General features: G+C 38.2%; 1 protein-coding gene across 3 annotated transcripts in view; it reads right to left on the reverse strand.

The window, feature by feature from the left end:
• The window catches only part of WDR33 (WD repeat domain 33), a 125,075-nt gene that overhangs the window by 22,298 nt on the left and 77,557 nt on the right, over positions 1-25,220 (reverse strand). For 2 of the 3 annotated variants that reach the window (XM_049889110.1, XM_049889109.1), the window contains one exon: positions 1,053-1,179. In XM_049889110.1, the coding sequence (XP_049745067.1) occupies positions 1,053-1,179 (127 nt within the window). Of the gene's footprint in view, positions 1-1,052; positions 1,180-5,780; positions 24,134-25,220 lie in introns of those variants that run through there. The other variant, XM_049889111.1, reaches the window with a different exon arrangement.

The following is a 25,220-nucleotide window of genomic DNA, read 5'->3' on the forward strand; positions in this document are numbered from 1 at the left end:
TATATATCAATATAATGGTCATTTTTGTTGAAAAGCACATGGATCAAGATGGCAAGAGGTTTGGTCTAGAAGTAGTAAGGCATGTAATGTTACATAGACCAGTTAAAAATACACTTGAAAGATATAGGTCAATGACAGAAATAATATCCACCACCTAATAGCTCTCATTAATTAGTTTAAATAGAAGCAGAGCTTCAAATGGATAAAAAATTTTATCTGTGAAACAGAGGAAGCACCTGAACACATAAATTAACATTCAATAAAGCTCATTAGATTTAAAAAATTCAGTGAAGGTACTCTCATTCAGATAAAGTTTAAATATGGGCTTTGGATAGTCTAATGGTAATCTTAACTAAAGGCAAGGCAGCTACGCAAGGCCTACCCAATACACACCTCCAGGGGGCACTGTTCACAGGGAGCTCTAGGCTGGGTGTGTCCCTGGCGTTGTGCAACAAGGCTGCCTCAATGCAACCAGCTTACTCTGGACATGGTTCACCTCCCATACAGAAGGACCAGCATACAGTTGCTTTGTTCAAAAACAAAGTTAACAACCTATTCATAGGGCTATGAATGTTTACAAATAGTTCAAAGAGAACATTTTACTTCATGGCTGCACCATAAGTGAGCACCTCAGACAAAATACGGGAGCTAATTCAAAAATGAAGGAAAAACTTCTCTTCAAATAGATGGACTGAGATGGGCTGGGCTGCATCTATTAAGTGACACACATCAATTCCATACATTGCCAAATGGTATTCTGATGAGGAGAGACAGTAAACTAGAATAGTAATTAGTAATAATCTAGTCACCTCCTCCAAGTTCACCCCGCCCCGGCATGAGAACTAAATTAGGTATTATGTGGCAGAACAAATTCATTAGGAATTTAGAGACAAACCATATTTAACTAATGAGAAGTCTAGAGATCCAAGTCCATCTGTTAACTAAACTAGGTTTTCAGGAATACATGACAAAAGAGAGAGCTAAAATGAACACAAACGGGCTGCTAGGGTCCCCTCCGCTTAGGGCACGGGGTGGGGGCTCCTATCACTTACAGTGTTGCAAGACTCTGCCCAGTCTTGGGATCCCAGAACTTGATTGGCTGTTGACTATCTTTACTTCCTGAAACAACTAACCCTTTAGTTGGATGCCAGTCTACACATTTCACATCAGCACCATGCCCTGTCAGAGACAAGTTAAGATAAAAACCTAATCAGTCATATGTATTTAAAGCAGGACTCCATTCTAATTTAAATCAAAGTAGAGAAACCTCTGAAAAGTTTTGATCTTAGTGCTCAGTAAACTTCAACTTTTTAGGAGGCTCTTTGGTCTTTAAGTTTTTTGGATATGGCAGGCTCTCCCCTTCTGCTGGACCCTCAGAAACCAGTCCTCTTCTCTTGGTACTAAGCTCATCTTCCTACCCACTTGCTGGTAGGCCACTCAAAGCTTTTTGGATGATGCACTTCTAAGCCTCTATGCGCAAAACTTCTGAAACGTTTCACACGTTCTAGGGTTATCCTGATGGTCAGGCACTACTCATGTCATGCACTTTAGTTCCTCCACTTTGTGGTAGTCCTTATGGTAGTCCTTGTGGATCTTTAAGGATCACAAGTCCTAACTTAAGGCTTTATACAACAACACTCTCTATGTATGAGGATGGGAAAAGTATTCCATCTTTCTGATCCTGTTTTCTGAAATGAAGAATAAGAAAATTAACCCATGGGGTTCACATTTGTTATGACAATCATATGAGATGACAAGACACTCTTACTGAGCGATTATAACCATCACTCCCACAAATCCTCACAAATCCTGAGGAAGTATTAGCATTATCTCCATTTTCAAGTGAAAAAATGGAAGGACTAGAGGATGAAATCACACATCCTGGATTCCAAAGCTGGTGAACAGGAACAGGTGCTGAAGTCTGGACCTGGCCTATATGACTCCAGAGCTAGTCCTCCTAACCAAAAACCACAGATGTGAATGGCAGGACTGAAAAATTGAAAGAAAGGGGTATGATTTTTGAATTTTCAAGTCTTTAAAGTCCTAAGGATATTTCATACAGCCAATTCACTCAGAAGTAAAGAGAATTTGAAACAATTTCCTTCTCTAACCGGGATCAAATCCAGCTTCTGTGTAGTTTTAAGGTAGGAAGGAGGAAAGAGAATAGAGAAAAGGGGAAGTAGGGAAAAAGGGAGAGATGGTTCTATAGGGGCACTGGAAGTGAGATAAAGCAATTCGAAAGGGAAGCAACTCGCATCTCAAATAGGCATGGATTTATACAGAGACAATACCACGTGCTGGCAAGCTTGTAGTGAGGTATCAGGTATCCGAATAACAGTTTCACGATGTGTATCAAAAGCACAAAAAAGGTACATAGTCTATGACCCAATAATCCCAGAATTTATCATAAGGAAATAGTGGATTTCAAAAGGATTTCTCTACTAGGATATTTACTGAGGCAGTATATTTAAAATTTCCTTAAATACGGCAAAAATATATTACAAATATACAGCACGGTACGTGTACTCAATGGAATAACATGCATCTATTATAAATGGCCCTATACATGATTTAATGACATGATTAAAATGTTCATGACACTAAATTTATTTAAAAAACAACAATGTGTATAGGATTCCTAACACCATTACCATAAAGGGGAAACAAATCAGTAACACTGATATACTTGTATGCATGTGTTTATAAGGAGGGAGCCCTGGTGGTACACCGGTTAAGAGCTCAGGCTGCTAACCAAAAGGTCAGCAGTTTGAATCCGTCAGCTGCTCCCTGAAAACCCTAAAGGGCAGTTCTACTCTGTCCTCTAGAGTCACTGTGAGTCGGAATCGACTCAACAGCAGTGGGTTTGGTTCGGTTTGTCTACAAAAAAGGAGAAAAGATTAGACAACGAACTGTTACTATAAATATTAATCTAGATGGTAGGATTAAGGCAATTCTTATTTTTCCTATATTTTTTACAATGAACATACATTACTTTGTAACCAGTGTGAGGGTAGGGAAGGACAGAGGTTTTATATTTTTTACTAAGGAAAGAAAAGAACTAAATAAAAGTGGAAAATTGAAATAAAAATATAGCTGAATACCCCTGGTCCCTTGTTTATCTCAAGAACTTTTAATGTTTTATTAACATTTAAACCAAAAAAGATGTGGAAGGTGAATTTAAAAACTTTGAGTCACTATCACCTGAAAATTAATATTATGTATAAATATGTATGAATTTTAACAATCCCATCTGACTTCATGAAAAATGCATGAGAAAGCACTTTTAAATTGTAATGCACTATGCAAAAAGTTCATCTCTGCTGTCACCTTCTCTAGGATACTTTTATTATATAACGTCTATCTTTTTAAAGAAGGAGGTATTTGTTCAGTTTAAAGAACTATATGTTAAAAAACAAACTCGTATCATAAAAAGGAACAAAATTAGATATATTTCAGTTGCTTTAATTTTGTTTTCTGAAGTACCCTAAAATTTATTTAAGTAGAATTCAAGCAAGTAAGGAACTCCATCTACTCATATCTGTTAAGTGAAGTTACCCATATCATGCATATCACTAACATAAATCAAATTTACTGGTGCTGATTCTAGAACATTATATTATTGGTCACCGTTCATAATCATAACATTATTACCCTAGCAGCAGCAAGCACTTCCATAGCACTTACTAAGCGCAGTATGTATGATGACTCATCATATTATACACGAAGATAACAAAGTAGGTTAACTGACGTGTCCATGATCACACAACTGGTATGTGGCAGCAAAGAGATCTGAATGCAGGGAGTCTGGCTCCAGAACCTTTGGTTTTAACAACCATGCTATACTGCCTTCTCAGATATGAAAATAGTTAGTTTAAGAGTTACAGGAGGAAAAAAGTAAGAATATGTATCTTCCTATTTGTTTACATACGCATAAATACAAACTCACTGAGGGACAGCACCTGGCAGACAGGGATCTGGGACAGGAGGGGTGCTGTCCATTTTTTTATGTTATTTTATTTGGAACCATGTGTATATATTATCTTCTTTTACCATTAAATAAATAAAATAAAGTTCCCTAACAAAAATGTACCATCCCCAGACACCCTTTTAATTTAGTACTGAAGTCACCCCTGAGGTTCACACTTCAGCCAAAGATTAGACAAGTCCATAAAACAAAAAGCGACTAAAAGGGCACACCAGCTAAGTGGCAGGGATGAGAAGGCAGGAGGAGACAGGAAAACTGGTAATGGGGAACCCAAGGTCAAGAAGGGGAGAGTGTTGATGTCTTGTGAGGTTGGCAACCAATGTCACAAAACAATATGTATATTAATTAATGTGAAACTAATTTGCTCTGTAAACCTTCATCTAAAGTACAGTTAAAAAAGGAAAAAAAATTACCAAAAAGTATGCGCAGTATGTTAACACTTGTGGCTTAAAAAAGGGGACACCCACATACACGAATAATACACATTTCTTCAAAGATGCGTAAAATACGAAACAATACGCAAGCAATTGATCATACTGACTGCCTCCAGGGGAACTGGGGCGCAGCGTGGAAAGGAGGAGACTTTTCATTGTACACTGTTTTGTAATTTTTTTCAATTTTGAAACATGAAGGCACCTATTGAGAAAAAAATTCAATTAAAAACTTTAATTTACTAAACAATAGTGAATTACCTCTGGCAAATAGGCTTGAAATCTTTCAAATAGCATATTTTCACCTTTATAATTTAAAAAAAATTGAAAATGAAAAATAGATTAAACTGGCATATAAGCAAATTGATATGCAACTGCTTCCTTCTTCAGGGAAAAAAAATTGGATTGACAAAAACTATTTAAACTGATGGAATTCCATCCTCCCAGGTCAACATGAACACATTCAGATTCAGAAGAACCATACTACTTGGAATTTATCCTAAGAAAATCATTTTAAACATGCAAAAAAAAAAAACCATGTCAAAGAATTTGAAGCCTTGTTCCTAAAAGACTATAAACAACTTTAGAGTGCAATGATTAAACGAACTCTGCCACAGTCAATGAACAGTAAGAATGACACAACTATTAAAATGAAGATGCCGGAACAAAGAAAAATGTTCATAAAATAATGTGAACTAAAAAGCAAACAAGACACACACACAAACAACACACAACCTGTATGGTTACAAAAATGTACAAGACGGAAAAAGAGAAAATGAAAATTATATGGAGTAGTGAAAACAAAGGTAAACTTCTCTCTCTTCATCTCTCCTCTGGTGTACACGGTGGTCTCAGCAGTAAATAGCATGGACTGGATTTTTGTATGTATTAACTTTTTGATAAATTTTTGAAATAAGAAAAAAAAAACCACTAAATGCAAGTTACTTTGCTAGATATCATCTTCCTTATCGAAATCAAATCTGATGACACTCACTGCTAATAGGAGTAACCGGCGATCTCATCCATAACTGGTTGGAAAGTAAACTGGTTTGACTTTTATAGGACGCCACTTGACAATATCAATCAAAATTTTAAATGCACGTACCCTTTGATCCTGTAATCTGCTAAGAATGTGCCCTATGTCTACAACTGCAAAAGCACACCAAGATTTAGGTACAAACATGTTTACTGTATTTCGCTTGAATTGCAAGACTGGAATCAATGTAAATATCAATCAATGAGGGGTTATTTAGAAAAACTAAACTCATATAATTGAATACAATACAGCTGTTAAAACTGAGGCAGAAAACAGGGAACTTTTTGGGATAATGGAAATGTTCTGTATCTTGAGTATGGTTTTGAAGAAAAAAAAAAAAAAAAAAAAACAAACCCAACCCATCTCCATCGAGTCAGTTCTGACTCACAGCGACCTTACAGGAGAGAGAAGAACTGCCCCATTGGGTTTCCAAGGAGTGCCTGGTGGATCTGAACTGCTGACCTTTTGGACTCTTAACCACTATACCACCAGGGTTTCCTTGAGCATGGTGGGGGTTACAAAAATGAGGCACAAAGAAGCTCTTTTGGGAGATTGAAACATTCTGATCTTGATTATGGTATATGCACTTGTCCAAAGTTCACAGACCTGCTTATGTAGAACAGGTAAATGTTACTTCATGTATATTACCTGTAAACCCGTTGCCATATTATACGTCAATAAACCTGACTTTTAAAAAGCAAGCAGAAAAGCAAGGTGCAATATGTTCTCATTTGTATAAAAGAAAATTTAAACTGTTAACAATTTAAGGAGAAGAAATGTTGTGGAAATAGAAGGCACTTATTCCTCTGTACTACTTGAAGTTTCTTAACACACATACATATTACTTGTTTAATAGCAGCAGCCTTTGGTTTTCCTGTGCTCAAAACGCAAGGGAAAGACAAATATTGTGTGCGCTCACTTACATGAAATAGGCAAATATACGGAGGCCAAAGGTTATCAGTGGTTACCAGGGGTAAGAAAGGCGAAAAGGGAGAGGCTTTGCTCAGAGGGCACTGAGCTTCCATTAATGGTGGAGAAGCGATTTGGGAAAGGACAGTCGTAACGGCAGACCAACATGATGAATGTAATTAACGTCATGAACTGTACAAGTAAAAACCGTCGAGTTGGGGAGTTTCGTTATATACAGTCTTACCACGGTTAAACCAGAAACGCTCAAGGGCATGCCAATACCAGCTAGTGCCCTCATTCGCACAGCCTGTGTCTGTGTTCCCAGGCAGACACGCTTCAGATCCTCGGTGGGGATGCAGCATATTTTCATCGACGGCACTGTGACTTGGTGTGGCTGGGTTAAGTTCCAAGGATATTATGCATTTTGTGAGCTGGTATGCCATATGTAAAAACCTAATCTTACATAAATTTTTATTTCATAGAAAAATGATTGCATTCCAAACACCCGGCTTTCCAATTTCAACCATTACCCCTAAAGAATGCCTCTATGCTAATTTTGATCGTTCTATTTCTGAAGGCCAAGAATTTCAGGATAGAGTCATTCAAGACTCCTGATGCTCAAACATGGAAATCCAAAGAATGTGTGGTATTTCCAATACTGAAGCAATTGCTGTATTTTTATGCAAATAACGCATGTGTTATAAGTTTTTGCCAACTGTGGAGACCCCTTTTCCCCCACATGCTATTTTTGTAAGCGTGCCATGCCAATTTCTGTGTGTTATATGCGGGTACGTTATTTACGTGGGCACGTTATTTGCGAAAAAATACAGTAGTATAGATTTCATGGAAAATTCATTCAGGTGGCAGCTATCTTTATGGCCTAGTGACCTACCTATTTTAGTACTAAATAAACAAAAACAAACCCACTGCCATCAAGTCAATTTCAACTCATAGCCACCCTACAGGACAGAGTAGAACTGCCCTATAGGGTTTCCAGGAAACTCTGGTGGTGTAATGGTTAAGAGTTAACACCTGCTAACGAGAAGGTAAGCAGTTTGAATCCACCAGGCACTCCTTGGAAACCATATGGGGCAGCTCTACTCTGCCCTAGAGTGTCACTGTGAGTCGGAATCAACTCGACAGCAATGGGTTTGGGTATAGGGTTTCCAAGGAGCAGCTGGTGGAGTCAAACTGCTGACCTTCTGGTTAGCAGCCAAATGCTTAAGTATTTAGTAACTTCTTGCCAATGAAAGGCCAAGTAATTTTTACAGAATTTTTTAAAGTGGCATCTAATTAAACTTCTCAGATTCGAGCTCCAACGGCAAATCTGCTCCAGATAACACAAAGCCTAACGCAGGAACCGCGAAGAGCACTATGTCATCTGCACGACTTTACGGGCCCGCAGCAATGAACACACAGAGTCTAGAGTAACATGGTAGAGATTTAAAACGACAGGGATATATGCACGTGCTTGCCAAGTGGAGTTTAGGATCCCTGGGTAAAGTTTATAGTCCTTCTCTCCACTTGACTGCAACTGGAAATAGAGAATATGACTGAAGAAAGATTTCACTACTAAGACTTGGAAGTGCAAAATTGCCAAGTTCTAAAATTAAGAGATTCCAGTTGCAAACCAAAATATAAAGAACAAGGCTGCCATAAATCTATGTGTGCGATTCCCTTTGAACACAAATACATAATAGCTACTAGCCACATACAGCTATTTTAATCTTAATTATAAAGTTAATTTAGTTCCTCAGTCACACTAGCCACATTTCAAGCGCTCAGTAGCCACATCTGGCTAATGGCTAGCATACTGGGCAGCACAGGTATAGACTATTTCCATCGTCACAAAAGGTTCTATTGAACAATGTTGATTTATGCTATAATTAGCCATTTTAAAGAAAGTTCCTCCTTAAATTTCCATAATTACATTGTTTTTTACAGCTGTCTCAGTTACACGATGAACAGCAACACCAACAAAATTATCTTCAACTGAAACAGACACAAAAAGAGAGAGTGGAGGGAGAGAGCGGGCTGTCTCATTATGGGGAGAGTAAGTAATTGGGAGTGTGTAGCAAGGTGTATATGGGTTTTTGTGTGAGAGACTGACTTGATTTGTAAACTTTCACTTAAAGCACAATAAAAATTATTAAAAAAAAAAGAAATTATCTTCAACTGACCCTAGAGTGAGGGGAGACCAGTAAAGCTGTCCAGCTCTGCAATTTTTACTAATGAGAAAAATGAAGCCTGTGGTGGCCTAGATTTTCTTCTTTCCGCTCCAGTGCTCTCTTCACCTCACTGGATACATCCTGCCACATGAAGTGGCATAACAGTTTTTCTTGTTTTGTCTCATGTACAAATAAACTTCCCTTTCTCAACTCTAAGTGAGGTGCTGTACAAGACAACTTCTCAACCCTTTTTCATCTCTGAAGACTAACCCAGAAAAGAATGTGGGGGAAAAAAATCTATAAATAAATAATTATTTCTTGTAACTCTCTGAGAAGTAATCAGATCCATTTTGAAGACCAGGATCCTGTTAAGAATAAAGGAATGTGCTACCCATGCCTGAGTTCCACGAAAAGAACTTCCAAATTAAGCAAATGAGGCTATTTTTAAAAGGTCAAGCTTTGAGGGTGATGACTTCTGCATCATTTCTTAGTCCACCTCTAAATTCATCAGAAAACAAAACAAAACAAAACCTAGCCAACCATTCCCATAAATTCCTATCTAAATGAATACTGACAGAATTAGTGCCTCTGAGACAGGTGGCAATGGTTTGTGGAAACTGGTTAACTTGTTACTTTGTAATAATTACTGGCAGAAGCAACATTAATTACACATTGAAGTATACACCAAACAGGAGGTAAACAACTATTTCACATATTCCATCTGTTCATTCTTTCACACATTTATTCATGTGCTCTCTCACTCACGTGTTCATTATTTCAAAGTAAGTGTGCTTGACACCAGCAACATCTGGTCTCCTACTGAAGGTGTTTGACCTCTGATATATGCCATCACCAAACAAAACATTGGGGGACTATTTGTAAAATCTCATAGTCCTAGTATAGTAACTTCCAAGAAATACTTAGAAAAGCTTTCTGAAACAAGATTGAAATTAAGCTAAAAAACAAAACAGTTTTTCAGAGATCATTCTCCACAAAGTAACAGAAATATACCTTTGCCAAGCAGGTACACATTGCACAGCTATGTCTTAAATAGCAAGGTGCAGAATGTAAATCAGTTATTTTCCCTAATAAAAAAAATAATGTGTTTTGGGGGGGGGGAGTCTAGAAAAACAATGCAAAGACTCCTTTATAAACCCTAAAATTCAAAGAATAATAGGATAGATGGTTTAGGCTTTAGAGATTTCGGTTAAAACATGTTCTGGATTTTTTATTTTTGTAGACAGTGTTCATTATTTTCCATATCAGAACCCACATCTGAATAGTGTAGGGCAAACCAAAAAAAAAAAAAAAAAAAAAACACCATTGCCACTGAGTGGATTCCAACTCATAGCAATCCTACTGGACAAAGTAGAACTGCCCCACAGGGTTTCTGAGGAGCAGCTGGTGGATTCGAACTGCTGATCTTTTGGTCAGTGTAGTATAGTGAAGAGTAAAAGCTGATAAGAAAGGTTTTTTTTTTTTTTTTTTTTTTTTTGACTCTTCCCTTAGAACAGGGGGTTCCCTGGCTTCTGTGAAGTTGTATATAAACTTCGTAACCCGTGTATGTTTCTCAGGACCTCACTCACCCCTACACAGCCTCATGAGACCCCAAGGGACCTGCCATTCGACACAGGTAAACAGCCCTGCCTTAAGACAATGCCCATGACCCCAAAGCTTGGCGAACGGTCTGAAAACGAATATACAATAAGTTTTATTTGAAGGTCAGAAATAGTGTTCATTTTCCCATTTTTATTTTTCCTGAACCAAACCATTATATGAACAAATCTTAAGGGGGAAAAAAAAAATCACTCTTTTATACATTAAAAAAAAAAAAATTTTTTTTTTTTTTTTTTTTTGCTTTTATACATAGCTTAAAAAAAGCACCAAGATTTTCTAATACAGGAAGAAAAAAGGCAAACAAAGATTCAAACACCGTCTTGTACAATATTAACAGTTAAGGAACTGTTATTCAAGAAAATGTGTCAAACATTAACAAACTCAGGATACTTCCAGCATAAGAGGATAAAATGTAACAGGTTAGTTTAAGGCAAAGGGTGTGTGAAGCAGTGGTCCACAGCCAGACACTTTAGTAGATGGGAGGACTCAAGAATTAAAAGAAAAAGAAGCATTAAGTAACTTGGTGCACTGGTCAATGAATATGCAGTTTATTGACATTTTACTTTTCTTTTTATCAAAATGATTTTCACCAGGATCCAAGAGTCAACCGGGAGTGATTACTATTAATACGTTTGTCATCCAAATCTAGGAAGTTACATTAGTGAAAAACTACAGAATTAAATGTAAAGTGACCTCCGGAAAGGGTGTAACTCAAGGCAGTGTTTTCACCGAGCACGTTCACAGCAACAGCGGACACAGAGTCACGGTGTGAAGGGTTCTGTGGTCAAGTAAGTCGGGCAACGCTGACTTAAAAATTGGCACATTTCTTCCAGGAGGAGGTCTAAGACCCTTCCACACTCTCATACATGTTACACATCTCTAGGAGGTAAGAATGTGACCAGGAGTCTTCTTCCTCAGAGCACTCTAAGTTCCTCAGGAGACTGATTTGGGAAATGCTGAACTGGTAGCTTATGAGGCTGTCTGGCAACAAGGAGCCTAAATTCAGGGTGAAGATGGGCAGGAGCATACTAAGGGGGCTTTAACTCTATCAGTAAAGTTTTATTTCTTTAAAAAAAAAAAAAAAGTCAGAGGCAAGTGTGGCAAAATGTAAGAATATGATAGAGCAGAGTGGCAGCACAGAAGTGTTTTTCGGATTATGAAAATTTTTGAAATTTGTGTTGTCAGAACAACCAGTACACAAGCATAAAACTACAAACTCAAATAGAATTCAGGGGTAGGAAAAAAAAAAATTTTTTTTTTTATACCATAAGTTTACTAGTCTCCCACTTAAGTCACATGTTTAATTAGCGTATGCAGATAAAATGGCTTTATTTATTTTTACCAGCACCAGCAAAAGCTGACCTAAGAGAAACTGTACAGGTTAGAAATTGAAGATTAATGCCAGGTACCTGTTTCTGGCATCAAAGCAAACAAAGTCCTATGCATATATGGCTAAATATATAATTTTTGAGTCCAATAAAAACATACAGGCATAGTTTGCTGTAACTTACATGTCAGACTGCTATTAAACTTTTATACATTAAGGTGGGGGGAAGGATTAGAAACAGGAAAAGCACAACTTCCATTTTAGCACAAGTTTAAAGACTGTACTTAGAAAAATGATGAGAATTATGAAAAGGAGAACACTCACCAGGAGGTGACTGCTACAACAGGAAACTCAACATTATTTTTCCACAACATTCTCCTGAGGGTTTACTGGAATGTGTGCCAATTCTCTACACTCTTCAGTTGTGATAACCGAGCAGAAGTAATTTTGCAGTGTTTCGTGCCAACTGGCAAATTCCTCTTTGTTGGCTTTTTGAAAAATTTAGAGTATTCAAAAAGTGCCAGGCTATTCCTCAAAGAAGCTTACAGGGATGGAATGCAAGAATCAAATATTCTTTCAACCTGACTGCTGTTGTATTTTCCCAGCTGCCTGAAGTAAACACCAGTATTGCAAAGCACTTCAGTTATCTGCCTGGAATGGGAGACACAGGTGTCCTGCATGCGATGCCGAGAGCAGCCGCAAAGTCCTATATGAGAAAGTGTGTACTGCTATGTGAATGTGTGTGTAACCAAAGGCTCTCTTGTAAACATATCTGCAGACATCCACAATTCAATACAGACGGTACAATATTCTTTTAAAAAGTCAAGAAAAGAAGAATATAGTCATCACTTGAAAAATCAGAAACGAAATGGGAAAAAAAAAAAATTTAAAACACAATGGGAGCCTAGCAATATCAAGGTTACCAGGAAGAAGAGTACTTAGGTGACATTAATAATATATTGAATTATTAGTACCAGCAGATACCGCTGACCAAGAACGAAGAGAAGACGTGACTGAAACCTCTAACAAGGAAGAAAAAGCAGAACCAAGAAGGCCAAAAAGACACATTTTAAATACTTTAGGACACTTGTAGAGTAAGCTTTCCTTCTGAAAGCAAAGTAAAAAGGCTAGATTACATATATTTTTTAAGTTGTAAGTTTACATACATAAAAGCAACAAATAATCCTGGCCAAAAAAAGTAATTTTTTATCCTCATGGTAACCACATCCATGCATAGCATCAACTATGCATTCTGAATTCCCGTGTTTTGCCAGGAACATTTTGGGCACACTCGCACGTTTTTGGTTCCCTATAAAATGGCAAAATTATGAAATTTTACCTGTATCAGAAGAAGAGTGCTAAAAGAATCCCTAAAAAATGCCAGGGGTGGTGCTATCACATGATCTCTAGCAGCTTTTTCAATTTCTAGTTATTACTAAGGTTTTTTTGTATAAATAAGTGATCTGAGATGACACACTCCAACTGGGTCTTGATAATTATCTCCATTTCTGTTTCAAAGCAGAAATAAGATAATTGAGAAAATTTCACCTGGGATTTGGTTGTATCGCCTAGTTTCCATCATATGAAAAGCATATTTCAATAAAATATCCATATGTCCACACCGATGTAAACAATTGAATAAATGCGGAACAACAGATAAATCTTCCACACAGAAAAATTCCAGTTTATGTATATCCTGTCCCCTCAGGGAAGTGAAGCGTTAAGTCCCCAACTCCTTAAGTGTAAGTTGTACATGGTGACTTTCTTGCAAAGAGTATGGAAACAGGGCAAATGGAAGAAACCTGACAAATACTACCTCAGCCAGGTGGTCAAGGTCAGCATGAACAGTGAAAAGTCATACTGACAGCATGTACCCCTGATATAATGTGATAAACACAATGGACTTGACCACTGTGGTCTTCCTCCCAAAAGCCTATAACCCCAGTCTAATCATGAGGAAAATATCAGAGAAATGCCATGTGAGGGGCATTCTTCAAATCACCATTAAGACTTCTCATCAACTCACGGGCTGTAAGAAGACAGTGGAACAAAATCTTCCAAGTGCTGAGGGGGAAAAAAAACTCTGAAGCTAGAATTCCCTATCCAGCTAAAGCCTCATTATAAACGTAAGCATGACACAAAGACAGAAGAAGGCTTTAAAAAAAAAAAAGTGCCCATAGGTCTCAGAGGGAAAAATCCTCTTACCAATCTAGAAATATGAGAACCAAATTAATGCTTATTAGGAACAGTGTGAAAATTCAAATCCGCTCAAATTAAATTTAATATACTATTAAACAGTACCAGTTTTTCCTTGCGCAAGTGTTTAAAATTTGTCACCTCATTGTTTTTTTTGAATGAATAAATAATGAAAAGCCTATTATGCTGAGTGAAATAAGGCAACCACAAAAGGACAAATACTATATGAGACCACTATTATAAAAACTCATGAAAAGGTTTACACACAAAAAGAAACAATCTTTAAAAAAAGAAACAATCTTTGATGGTGAGGAGGGAGCAGGGGGTGGAGAAGGAAAACTATTAACTACACAATAGATAGTAACTTCGGTGAAGGGTAAGACAGTAGTACTCAATACTGGGGAAGCCAGCACAACTTGACCAAGGCAAGGTCATGGAAGCTCCATAGACACATCTGAACTCCCTGAGGGGCTAAACTGCTGGGCTGAGGGCTGTAGACCATGGTCTCGGTGACATCTAGCACAATTGGCGTAACATAGTTTATAAAGAAAATGTTCTACATCCTACTTTGGTGAGTAGCAAAGCTTATGAGCAGTCATCTAAGATATTCCACTGGTCCCACCCAGTCTGGGGCAACGGAGAATGAAGAAAACCAAAGACACAAGGGAAAGATTAGTCCAAAGGACTAATGGACCACAAGTACCACAGCCTCCACCAGACTGTGTCCAGTACAACTAGACGGTGCCCGGCTACCACCACCAACTGCTTTGACAGGGATCATAATAGAGGATCCCAGACAGGGATGGAGAAAAATGTAGAACAAAATTCTATCTCACAAAAACAGACCAGACTTACTGGCCTGACAGAGACTAGAGAAACCCCAAGAATACGGCCCCTGGACACCCTTTTAGCTCAGTACTGAAGTCACTCCTGAGATTACCCTTCAGCCAAAGATTAGACAGGCCTATAAAAGAAAGCAAAATGGGCACACCAGCTCAGGGGCAAGGATGAGAAGGCAGGAGGGAACAGGCAAGCTAGTAACGGGGAACCCAAGGTCAAGGAGGGAAGAGTGTTGACATGTCATGGGGTTGGCAACCAATGTCACAAAACAACATGCGTGTTGTTTAATGTCTAATTTGCTCTACAAACTTCATCTAAAAAAAAGTACAATAAACAAATATAATGAAAAGCCCAGAGAGCAAAATACATACACACATATATACACACACTGTATTTAAAAACCATAATTGTGTTATTGGGGAAAATGGATTGTTTTATTCTGCATTCCTCTCTGAGCAGTACCAAGAGTGAATCAGAACATTTCTTACTTCCTCTTGTATCAGCCATCCTTTATTCCCAGAGGAAGGGAACAACCAAGAGATGAAATTAGCCTTGTCCAGTAGCACAAATACAGCACCAAAAGTTTTATTTGGAAAAAAAGGGAAAGGATATTTAAATGTAATTTAACTCAAACAGGTACTGTGTTCAGCGCTCACATGCTACGTAATAGTTAACAGTAAAAATTTTGGAGTAAACCAAATCTGTTTAAATTCCAGATGATAGTAGTTATGTCTTGTGAAATCTATTTAACCCTTGCCAAGCCCTAATATTTTCATGTGGAAAAGATGATTACTCAATTACTGCATTGTTTAAGAAATTAAATATGTGGAGCACTTAGCACCATGTCCTGCACAAATTTTGAACACTCAGTAAGTAGAAGTTCTTATTGTGATCCAGTCTCTGCCCTGAAAGAGTTCACAGTAGCAATAGGTTTTTCCATATACACCTAGCTATACAGAAATAGCTGTATGAACAGAGTATGGGAAAGCAGAAAATGCCTCAACTGAAAAGCGTACTCCCCAAAATGAGACTTCTCTAAGACTTTGCTGAATTTCAGTTTTCAAATTCTGCCTGAAAAAAACCTGAAGTTTCATTACAAAATCCAGCTCAAGTATTAGACTTGATATAAATTAATGTCACTTATCTGTAGGAACCAGAAAACCTAAAATGGAAGATCATCACTAACTTCATTATTTTAACTCTCTGTTTTAAGTAACTAAAAAAGACAGGTAATACTTTTGATGTAATTACTGATGATCTCATTATACTAAAATGCAGTCTCCACTATTGCAAAGATGACATCAACCACCTCCTTTCGTATTTCTGGTGTAAATGTTTGATGATTCTCTCTACGTTTTCTCTATTTTTAAAGTATATTAGCTCATATCTAAAGAAAAAAACATACAGAAGGGGAAAACAAAAATACCAGGGTTAACCGTTTTGTGACCCTCAGGACATACAGCGTACACCGATATTTTCCATCTCTGGGGTTTCCTGGGAACCTGCTTTCCCACTGACAGTATGTGCCGCCGGCAGGCAGGAACCTCTATATTTGAAACCTAAGAAACGGCCATGTGCCACAAATTACTGGTTTTATAGAGGATTATTTCACACAGTGCATCCGGGAGGTGTGATTGTGCAAAACTTTTGTCTTTTTTGGCTTTTGTATGGTGAGATAAGTCTTCTAAGTGTATTTCCAGGTTTCTGTGTGTTACTTGAAAGCTGATTTCTCATCCCACCAATCCCATCCCAAGAGTCCAGAAGGACGTATGTGTCCAACATAATCCTATACCCAGAGTACGGACGGACATGTATGTCCTACATAATATTATTCAAAATCCATATTACCTACCAAAAATTCAGACACACTCAATAAATAAGCATGCATTCCATTAATGAAGAAAGAAAAAATTAAAAGTGGAAAATAGCCCAGTCATGAATTAACTCAAATATCCTTCAGTTACTTTAAGTGATCACTTACCTCTAAATCCTCTAATTGAATGGGTTACCTTAAACTTTAAATATATGATTAAAATTTTAAATACGTAAGACTTCATGAGAAATGTGGGAATGATGAAAGTAAGAGAGGACACCAGGAGGGAAATAAAGTAACCAGTTTCAAGGTCACTAACGTGAATAAGAAAGTGTATCTTAGAATTAAATCCTGGTTTTAGTACTAAGCGAAATGATGGTGTGCAAGCCCCTTCCTAAATTACTTTTAAAGATCTGTAGTCAGTGCAATTATTTTCCAAGACCGATATACCAAAAATACATGGGATCATACCAATGAATAAACCAGAGCAGGGAAAAATAAAACGCAAAATACACAGAAATCTGCAGCTGTTAGGGTCTCGAAAGTCTCTGACCTCAGTGACAGCTCAGTGAAAAAGGCTGTGAAGCAGTAATAAATGAAGGACTCTCCACAGAACAACCTACCCAGGTGGTCCCTCCAACTTCCCCTTTAGCTGCCCTCAGCTGAAGCAACACAACTGCTTTCTAATCTAACCAAAGCAAAAATAAATCTGGGAAGAAACCCTAGAGCAGGAATTGGGACTGGAAAGCAAAGCAGCACAAAGCTTGTGGAAGTGCCACACCCTAAGGGAAGAAAAAAAAGAGGAGCAATGTAGGACGCAGGAGAGGAAGGTGAAGAGGCTGAAAGACAGGAATGAGGAAGGAAGAGAAAAAGGAAAGACAGTGAGTAGAGGAGATGGAGAAAGAAAGGCAGTTTCATCCAAGAGTGAGATAAGCTAAACTACTCCACCACGAAGTACAATCCACTTACTTTGGTAATTGTGACAGCTGTCTGTTTACTCCGAAATCATCCTTCCTTATCCACCCAGCAAAACACATACACATATACATACAGAGTCCACAACAAGAAAAGCCTTTTGGGTGAATGGACTTAGCTAACTGCAAAAGAAATCCAAGACAACTACTTATACTAACCAAAATAAACCATTATTCAAATATATGACCAACCAACCAAGGATTGGACTTTTGAGAAAAATCATACTGGAAAGAGAAAGACCAGGAAAAAGACACAGAGAAAAAGATACAAGGGAAATAAATAGAACAATAGACCAAACCAAACAGAACACACTCCAAAACCTCAATTACTATGCTAAAAGTTTTTAGGACATGTACTCTAAACACCACAACAGTCCATTATTAAAAAAAAAAAAAAAGACCAGAGAGTCACTAGGAGTTCTTAGAAATTAAAAATGCAGTGGTCAAAATAAAAATTTCATTAGAAGGGGTGAATAACATTGGGCATGACTGAAGACAAAATTTGTATTCTGGAAGACAGAAAAAATCTTGCAATACTTAAAAGACAGAAAATGTAAAAGGGAAAAGTAATACAAAGTAGATACATCCAAGAGCCCCATGCTTGTCAGTTTATCGTACTGTGGCGGCTCACATGTTGCTGTGATGCTAGGAGCTATGCCACCGATGTTTCAATTACCAGCAGGGTCACCCATGGTGGACAGGTTTCAGCTGAGCTTCCAAACTAAGACAGACTAGGAAGAAGAACCTGGCGGTCTACTTCTGAAAAGAACTGGCCACTGAAATCCTTACGAATAGCAGTGGAACACTGGCCGGTACAGTACTGGAAGATGAGGCCCTCGGTTGGAAGGCAGTCAAAATACAATCGGGGAAGAGCTGCCTCCTCAGAGTAGAGTTGACAGAGTGGCTGCAACAACAGACTCAGGCATCGCAACTGTCACGAGGGTGCTGAAGGAGCAGGCAGAGCTTCACCCTGGCAGACACAGGGTGGCCACGGGCCGCAGCCGGCCCCACAGCATCTAAGGACAACAACGACAGATCTAAGAGGCCCAACGCGCACCTGTTAAGACTCCCATAATACATGTAGAGACAAGCAAAAGACAAAGAAAATCCTTGGAACTGAATAAAGACTGGAGTCTGCAGATTAAAGTGTGCCAAGAAAGACGACTTTTAAAATATTCACATCTACACCTACAGTAATTTAAGTTCACAAAGAAAAAAGAGATCACAGAACAAACTTTCAAAGAGGAAAACTAGATTACATACAAAATAATGAGAATCAGGACAGTGTCTGGCTTCTCATCAGCAAAACCAATACTAGATGTATTAAGAAAACATTCTGCATCCCACTTTGGTGAGTGCTGTCTGAGGTCTTAAAAGTTAGCAAGCAGCCATCTAAGATGCATGAATTGGTCTCAACCCACCTGGTGCAAGGGAGAAGGAAGAACACCAAAGACACAAGGAAAACATGAGCAAAAGAGAAAGGGCCACATAAACCAGAGACTTCATCAGCCTGAGACCAGAAGAACTAGATGATTCCCGGCTACCACCAATGACTACCCTGACAGGGAACATAACAGAGAATCCCTGATGGAGCAGGAGAAAAGTGGGACGCAGACCTCAAATCCTAGTAAAAAGACCAGACTTAATGGTCTGACTGAAACTGGAGGGATCCCAGAGGTCATGGCCCCTGGACTCTCTGTTAGCCCAAAACTAAAACCATTCTCGAAGCCAACACTTTGGACAAAGATCAGACTGGACTATAAGTCATAAAATGTTACTGGTGAGGAGTGTGCTTCTGAATAGCTCAAGCAGACACATGAGACTATGTGGGCAGCTCCTGTCTGGAGGCAAAAGGAGAAGGCAGAGGGGGAGAGGAGCTGTTTGAATGGACACAGGAAGTACAGGGTGGAGAGAAGGAGTGTGCTGTCACACTGTAGGGAGAGCAACTAGGGTCATAGAACAATGCGTGTGTAAGTTTTGTATGAGAAACTAAACTCTAAACTTTCACTTAAAGCAAAATAAAAAAATTTTTAAAAAACCAATACTAGAAGACAATAGAGGCTTTCAAAATTCTAAGGAAAAAGGATTCTGAAATAAGAATTCACAACCAGAACAACTACAAATTGGGCAAATTAAAGACCTTCCCAAACACATGAATTTTGAATTTATCTCCCAAGCACCGTTTATGGGGGGGGGGGGTTTGAAACTGTTATTTTCAAAAGAAGAAAACGAGTAGACTTAACAGAAGAAGGCAAAGGAATCCTTGCGGCACCCCCTGCCCCATATGACTTCAGCACCAACACAAGCAGAGAAAACAATTAGTCCAAATTAAAACAGGAAGTAGAACTTGAGAAAGAGTACCTTCAAGATGAAAACAAATCCATTTCCTCAAATTGCAAAGTTAAAAATCTAAAAAATTGCTATAATAAAGACTTTGATTGCCATTAAAAGAGAACATGACCAAAGCCAAACCAAGCCCAACCTGTTGCCATCAAGTCAATTCCAACTCATACTGATCTTACTGGACAGAGTAGAACTGCCCCATGAGTTTTCCAAGGAGCACCTGGCAGATTCAAACTGCTGATCTTTTGGTTAGCAGCCATAGCTCTTAACCACTATGCAACCAGGGTTTCCAGAAAAAACAAAAGGGAAGGTAATTAAAAACTGCAAGAAAAACTAAACTAAATCAAGCATTATTTTCAACAGTTGATGACAGGTTTAAGAAAAAATATCACTTGATGTTGACATTCTTCAAGCAGAAGAACTTTTTGACTGCCACAGGATTATCATCATTCCTTCTCTATTGTTAGGTACTGTCAAGCCAGCTTCGACTCTTAGCCACCTTAGGTACAAAAGAACAAAAACACTGCCAGTCCTGCACCATCCTCGCAATCGTTGCTATGCTTGAGCCCATTGTTGCTGCTACTGTGTCAATCCATCTCGTTGAGGGTTTTCTTCTTTTTCACTGACCCTCTACTTTACCAAGCATGATGTCCTTCTCCAGGGACTGATCCCTCCCGAAAACATGTCCAAAGTAGGTAAGACGCAGTCTCACCATCCTTGCTTCTAAGGACCATTCTGGCTGTACTTCTTCCAAGGCAGACTTGTTCTTTCTTTTGGCAGTCCATGGTATATTCAATATTCTCCACCAGCACCACAATTCAAAGGCATCAATTCTTCTTCAGTCTTCCTTATTCAGTGTCCAGCTTTCACATGCATATGAGGAGACTGAAAGCACCAAGGTGTGGGTCAGGCAAACCTTAGTTCACAACATGACATCTTTGCTTTTCAACATGTTAAAGAGGTCTTTTGCAGCAGATTTGCCCAATGCAACGTGTCACTTGATTTCTTGACTGCTGCTTCCATGGGTGCTGATTGTGGATCCAAGTAAAATATTATTTAATTCTGATGGTAATACTAAAAAAAAAAATCCCTTGCCGTCGAGTTGATTATGACTCAGTCACCCTACCCAACCCAGACCCAGTGCCGTCTATGCAGGAATAATTAAAAACAAAATAGTTTTAAAAGTATCTCCGAGGAGTGGTAAAGGATTGACAGATTTTTACATTTCAAGTTTCATCCATTGGTGGTGTTGGATAAAAGACTTTAGCATATATATTATTTATAATTTTTAAAATAAACTTTAAAATGTAAACGGTAGAAACTTTCTAAAATGTTATTCCTATATAATCCTTAGCATTTTGCTATACTGCAACAATTTTCTTAAATGTCATTAACAGCTTCTAGGAAATTGAGGGCAATTGAGAAGTAGACCCCAGAAATTTAAATGTCCATACCCCTTTATCCATCAAGTTTATTGCTAGGAATCTCTCCTAAAGGAAAATTTTCAAAGTGTACAAAAATATAAGACAAAAGGAAGCTCAGCACACAGCTTTGTCCTAGCAAAGGCCTCCTACAAACCTTAGGTGCCTATCAATAGGCAATGGTTAAGTAAGTTACGGTACACACATATCGTGGAATGTCACTGAGCAGTTACAAAGAGGAAAATTGTGCTGAAGATCATTCAAAAGTGGTTACAACAGTACATCAACAGGGAACTGCCAGAAATTCAAGCCAGATTCAGAAGACAATGTAGAACAAGGGACATCATTGCTGATGTCAAATGATCATGGCTGAAAGCAGAGAATACCAGAAAGATGTTTACCTATGTTTTACTGACTAGGCAAAGGCATTGGGCTGTGTGGATAACAAATTATGGATAACATTTCAAAGAATGGGAATTCCGGAACAGTTAACTGTGTTCATGAGAAACCTGTACTTAGACCATGAGGCAGTCATTCGAACGGAACAAGGGAGATACTACATGGTTTAAAGTCAGGAAAGGTGTGCATCAGGGTTGTATCCTTTCACCATACCTATTCAATCTGTATGCTGAGCAAATAATCTGAGAAGCTGGACTATATGAAGAAGAACAGACATCAGGATTGGAGGAAGACTCATTAACAACCTGCGATATGCAATGCAGATGACACAACCTTGCTTGCTGAAAAGTGAAGAGGACTTGAAGCACTTACTGACGAGGATCAAAGACCACAGCCTTCATTATGAACTACACTTCAACATAAAGAAAACAAAAATCCTCACAACTGGACCAGTGAGCAATATCATGATAAACGGAGAAAAGACCGAGGTTGTCAAGGATTTCGTTTTGCTTGGTTCCACAATCAAGGCCCACGGAATCAGCAGTCAAGAAATCAGACGATATACTGCATTGGGCAAATCTGTTGCAAAAGACGTCTTTAAAGTGTTAAAAAAGCAAAGACGTCACTTCAAGGACTAAGGAGTACCTGACCAGGCCACTGTATTTTCAATCACCTCATGCATGTGAAAACCGTACAATGAATAAGGAAGACAGAAGAACTGAAGCCTCTGAATTGTGGTGCTAGCGAAGAATACTGAATATACCATGGACTGCCAAAGGAACGAACAGATCTGTCTTGGAAGAACAGCCAGAATGCTCCTTAGAAGCAAGAATGGCGAGACTTCATCTCACACACTTTGGACATGCTATCAGGAGGGATCAGTTCCTGGACAAAGGCGTCATGTTTGGTAAAGTAGGTCAGCAAAAAAGATGATCCTCAGCGAGATGGATTGACACAATGACTGCAACAATGGGCTCAAGCACAGCAATGATGGTGAGGATGACGCAGGATGGAGCAGTGTTTCATTCTGTTGTACACAGGGTCACTATGAGTCAGAATCGACCCTACATCACTTGAGAACAACAACAGTAATGATACGGAATGACGTCCATCATTTGTTGTACAGTGAAAAAAAGCAAATTACAAAAGAATATATTTAGTATAATCCCATTTCATGTATTTTTTTTTTTTTTTAAGTATCTTTTTGTACATACGCACCAGAATTCTGGAAAGACACACTCGAAATGAGAAACGTGTTACCTCTGGATTGAGACTGGAAAAGGATAGGGGAAGATTCTGACTTTTTGCTTGAATTGTTTGAACTTTTTATAAATGTTTATTACCTTCATAAAAGGTGGAAAATTCTCAAGAAAAATAACTTCCACATTAACCCCACTCCATTCTTTCCTTACCTTTCTGCGCTCCCATTGCCCCCCAACAGTGTCATGAACATAGATCTCAACCTTCAAGATGGTACACAGTGTGAATGTGTGAATCCAAACCTTAAATTTACTCCAATTCTTACTTCCATGTGGTACACAGAATACACTGCTGCCACACACGGCTGACGAAAAAAAAAATCTTAATATTGTGTTTGGTTAGGGCATGGTGCTGCTGCTAATGAAGCCAAGTTTGCTGGTTAGACCCCCATATGGGTTAGTAATTGTAATGCAGTCAACCTGCCTTTGTATTCATCATCTGTCATCTTTCTGCTCACAAGGACAAGATATGGAAAGATCGAGGCTAAAACCATTTTAAGTAGTGGGAACACTTCTTGAAAATACATACACATACTGATGATAGTCACATTTTGTATTCTGAAGAACACATTTGTGTGCATGTATGGCCATAGTTTTTAACTTTTTTCAGTCATCCACAAATAAGTTACTTAATCATGCTATCAAGCAATAATACGTCCCAAAGCACATCCTGGTTAGCAAATTATTTACAGCAGAATTGCCTCCCTGTGCTCTGTGGGAGCAGCATGGTATCAGTAAGGCCTAACACAGGAATGTGTGGGATGTAAAAATGGGCCATGACATTCCCATCTTCTGGTCTTTAATTCTCATCTTCAGCCATCAGACTGGTAAAGGGATTTATCTTTGAATGCAACATCAAAGCAATGCGGCAGAGTGGAGGTTTCTCACCCTCAGCTGTACAAAAAAATGATTTTTCTTTCACTAAGTATTATTAGAAAGGGCAACAATAAAAGGAGAGAAATCAAGGACTGAAGAAAAATAGAAGAAATAAATGAGGATTCACAATGTGATCACAGTGTTATATAAACATTTCTAACAACAAAAGCATTTGATTTTGATCTAACTTAAAATGTCCAAACAAACAACTCGTCCCACAAACATATGTGTCTTTTTGGGGGGTCTCTGTATTTTTTCAAGAAATTGTATTCTAGTAAAAAATAGCAATAGAAAGAATATTCTGCAATAAGTTTATAGAATAATATAGTATATCTTATACCTACAAATTAAAATATGGATTTATCTAACCAGAACTCAAAAAAGCAGCTCAAGTGGCTCTCAAGAAAGATTCAAGTGTATCATCTATTCGAACAGGAGCAGGCAAGCAAAGGGAGGAAAAGACTCCAGGGGCGGTGCATGCAGAGTGGCAGAACGAGGTACTGCAGGCCGTAAGGCGACACTGAGGTTCTGAGATGACACTGGAAGTGAAGTATGCAGATTATTCCTTTAAAAAATAACTCATAGTTCATTTCAATACAATGTTATTTATTTAAATATGGCTTACAATACAATTAATTTTATCAATGACACTTCTAAACCTAAGAGTCACTACTGAAAACAGGATAATCATATACGACATCCCACCCCAATTCTTAATCCAACAATACTCTCCTTTAAATAAACCCTTTAATACCCTTCCTAACCAATCCCAGCCTCTTCTTAATCAAATGAACTTACATATATGTTACTCCCTCCATGCTTCTTCAGCAACTTCCCTTGCACATATGTAAGAGTTAACACGCAACAAACATTTCAGTGCCTGCTATGGGCAAAGTGCCTTCTTCTTCAGTGTTATTCCTTTGACCCTCACAACAACCCTGTGAGGTAGGTGTCATTATCCCCACTTTACAAATGAAGAAACGTAAACTGAAAGAGACTGACTTGCCCAGTGGCAGAGCTGGGATTCCAAGCCAGGCCTGCTGACTATCAAATGAGTAATGTTTCAAGTACCCCAGAGGAAGAACAAAGATTGGCACAAGTAGAAACTATGACTGTGTCTAGAATTTTGGAGCAGCAGGAGACGAGGTTCAGGAATAATAATTTCTTCTTCCTTTATCATTAAACAGCAATTATACTATAGTGTCCCATTATGAAATTCTAAAGGTAACAATACATCAGTTTATTCCACCCATTTTATAAAAAAAAAAAAAAAACCCACAATAAAAATAAACCTGCGCTTATCACTGACTAAGAAGAGATAGTTAACTGGTACTCATCTACAGCAATCCTTTTGGTAAATTAAAAAAAAAAGAAGAAAAAAATTTTTTTTTTTAGAGAGAGCTATAAAGAAGGCATAAACGTAAATGTACTGATTATAGTGTATGACAGGACCGGTGAATTTTGTGGAGATGATAAAAGTGGGTTGGTTACTATGGAAAGAGATTCAGTTTCAAAACCAGGTAATTACACAATCTAAACCAGGCACTTAAACCAAGAGAATGTACCACAAACCTATGCACTGGCTGCCTAAATTACATGAAGATGTTTTCTGGCATCTACACATAC

The sequence above is a fragment of the Elephas maximus genome, chromosome 6, assembly GCF_024166365.1.
Source record: "Elephas maximus indicus isolate mEleMax1 chromosome 6, mEleMax1 primary haplotype, whole genome shotgun sequence".
Taxonomy (NCBI): Eukaryota; Metazoa; Chordata; class Mammalia; order Proboscidea; family Elephantidae; genus Elephas; species Elephas maximus.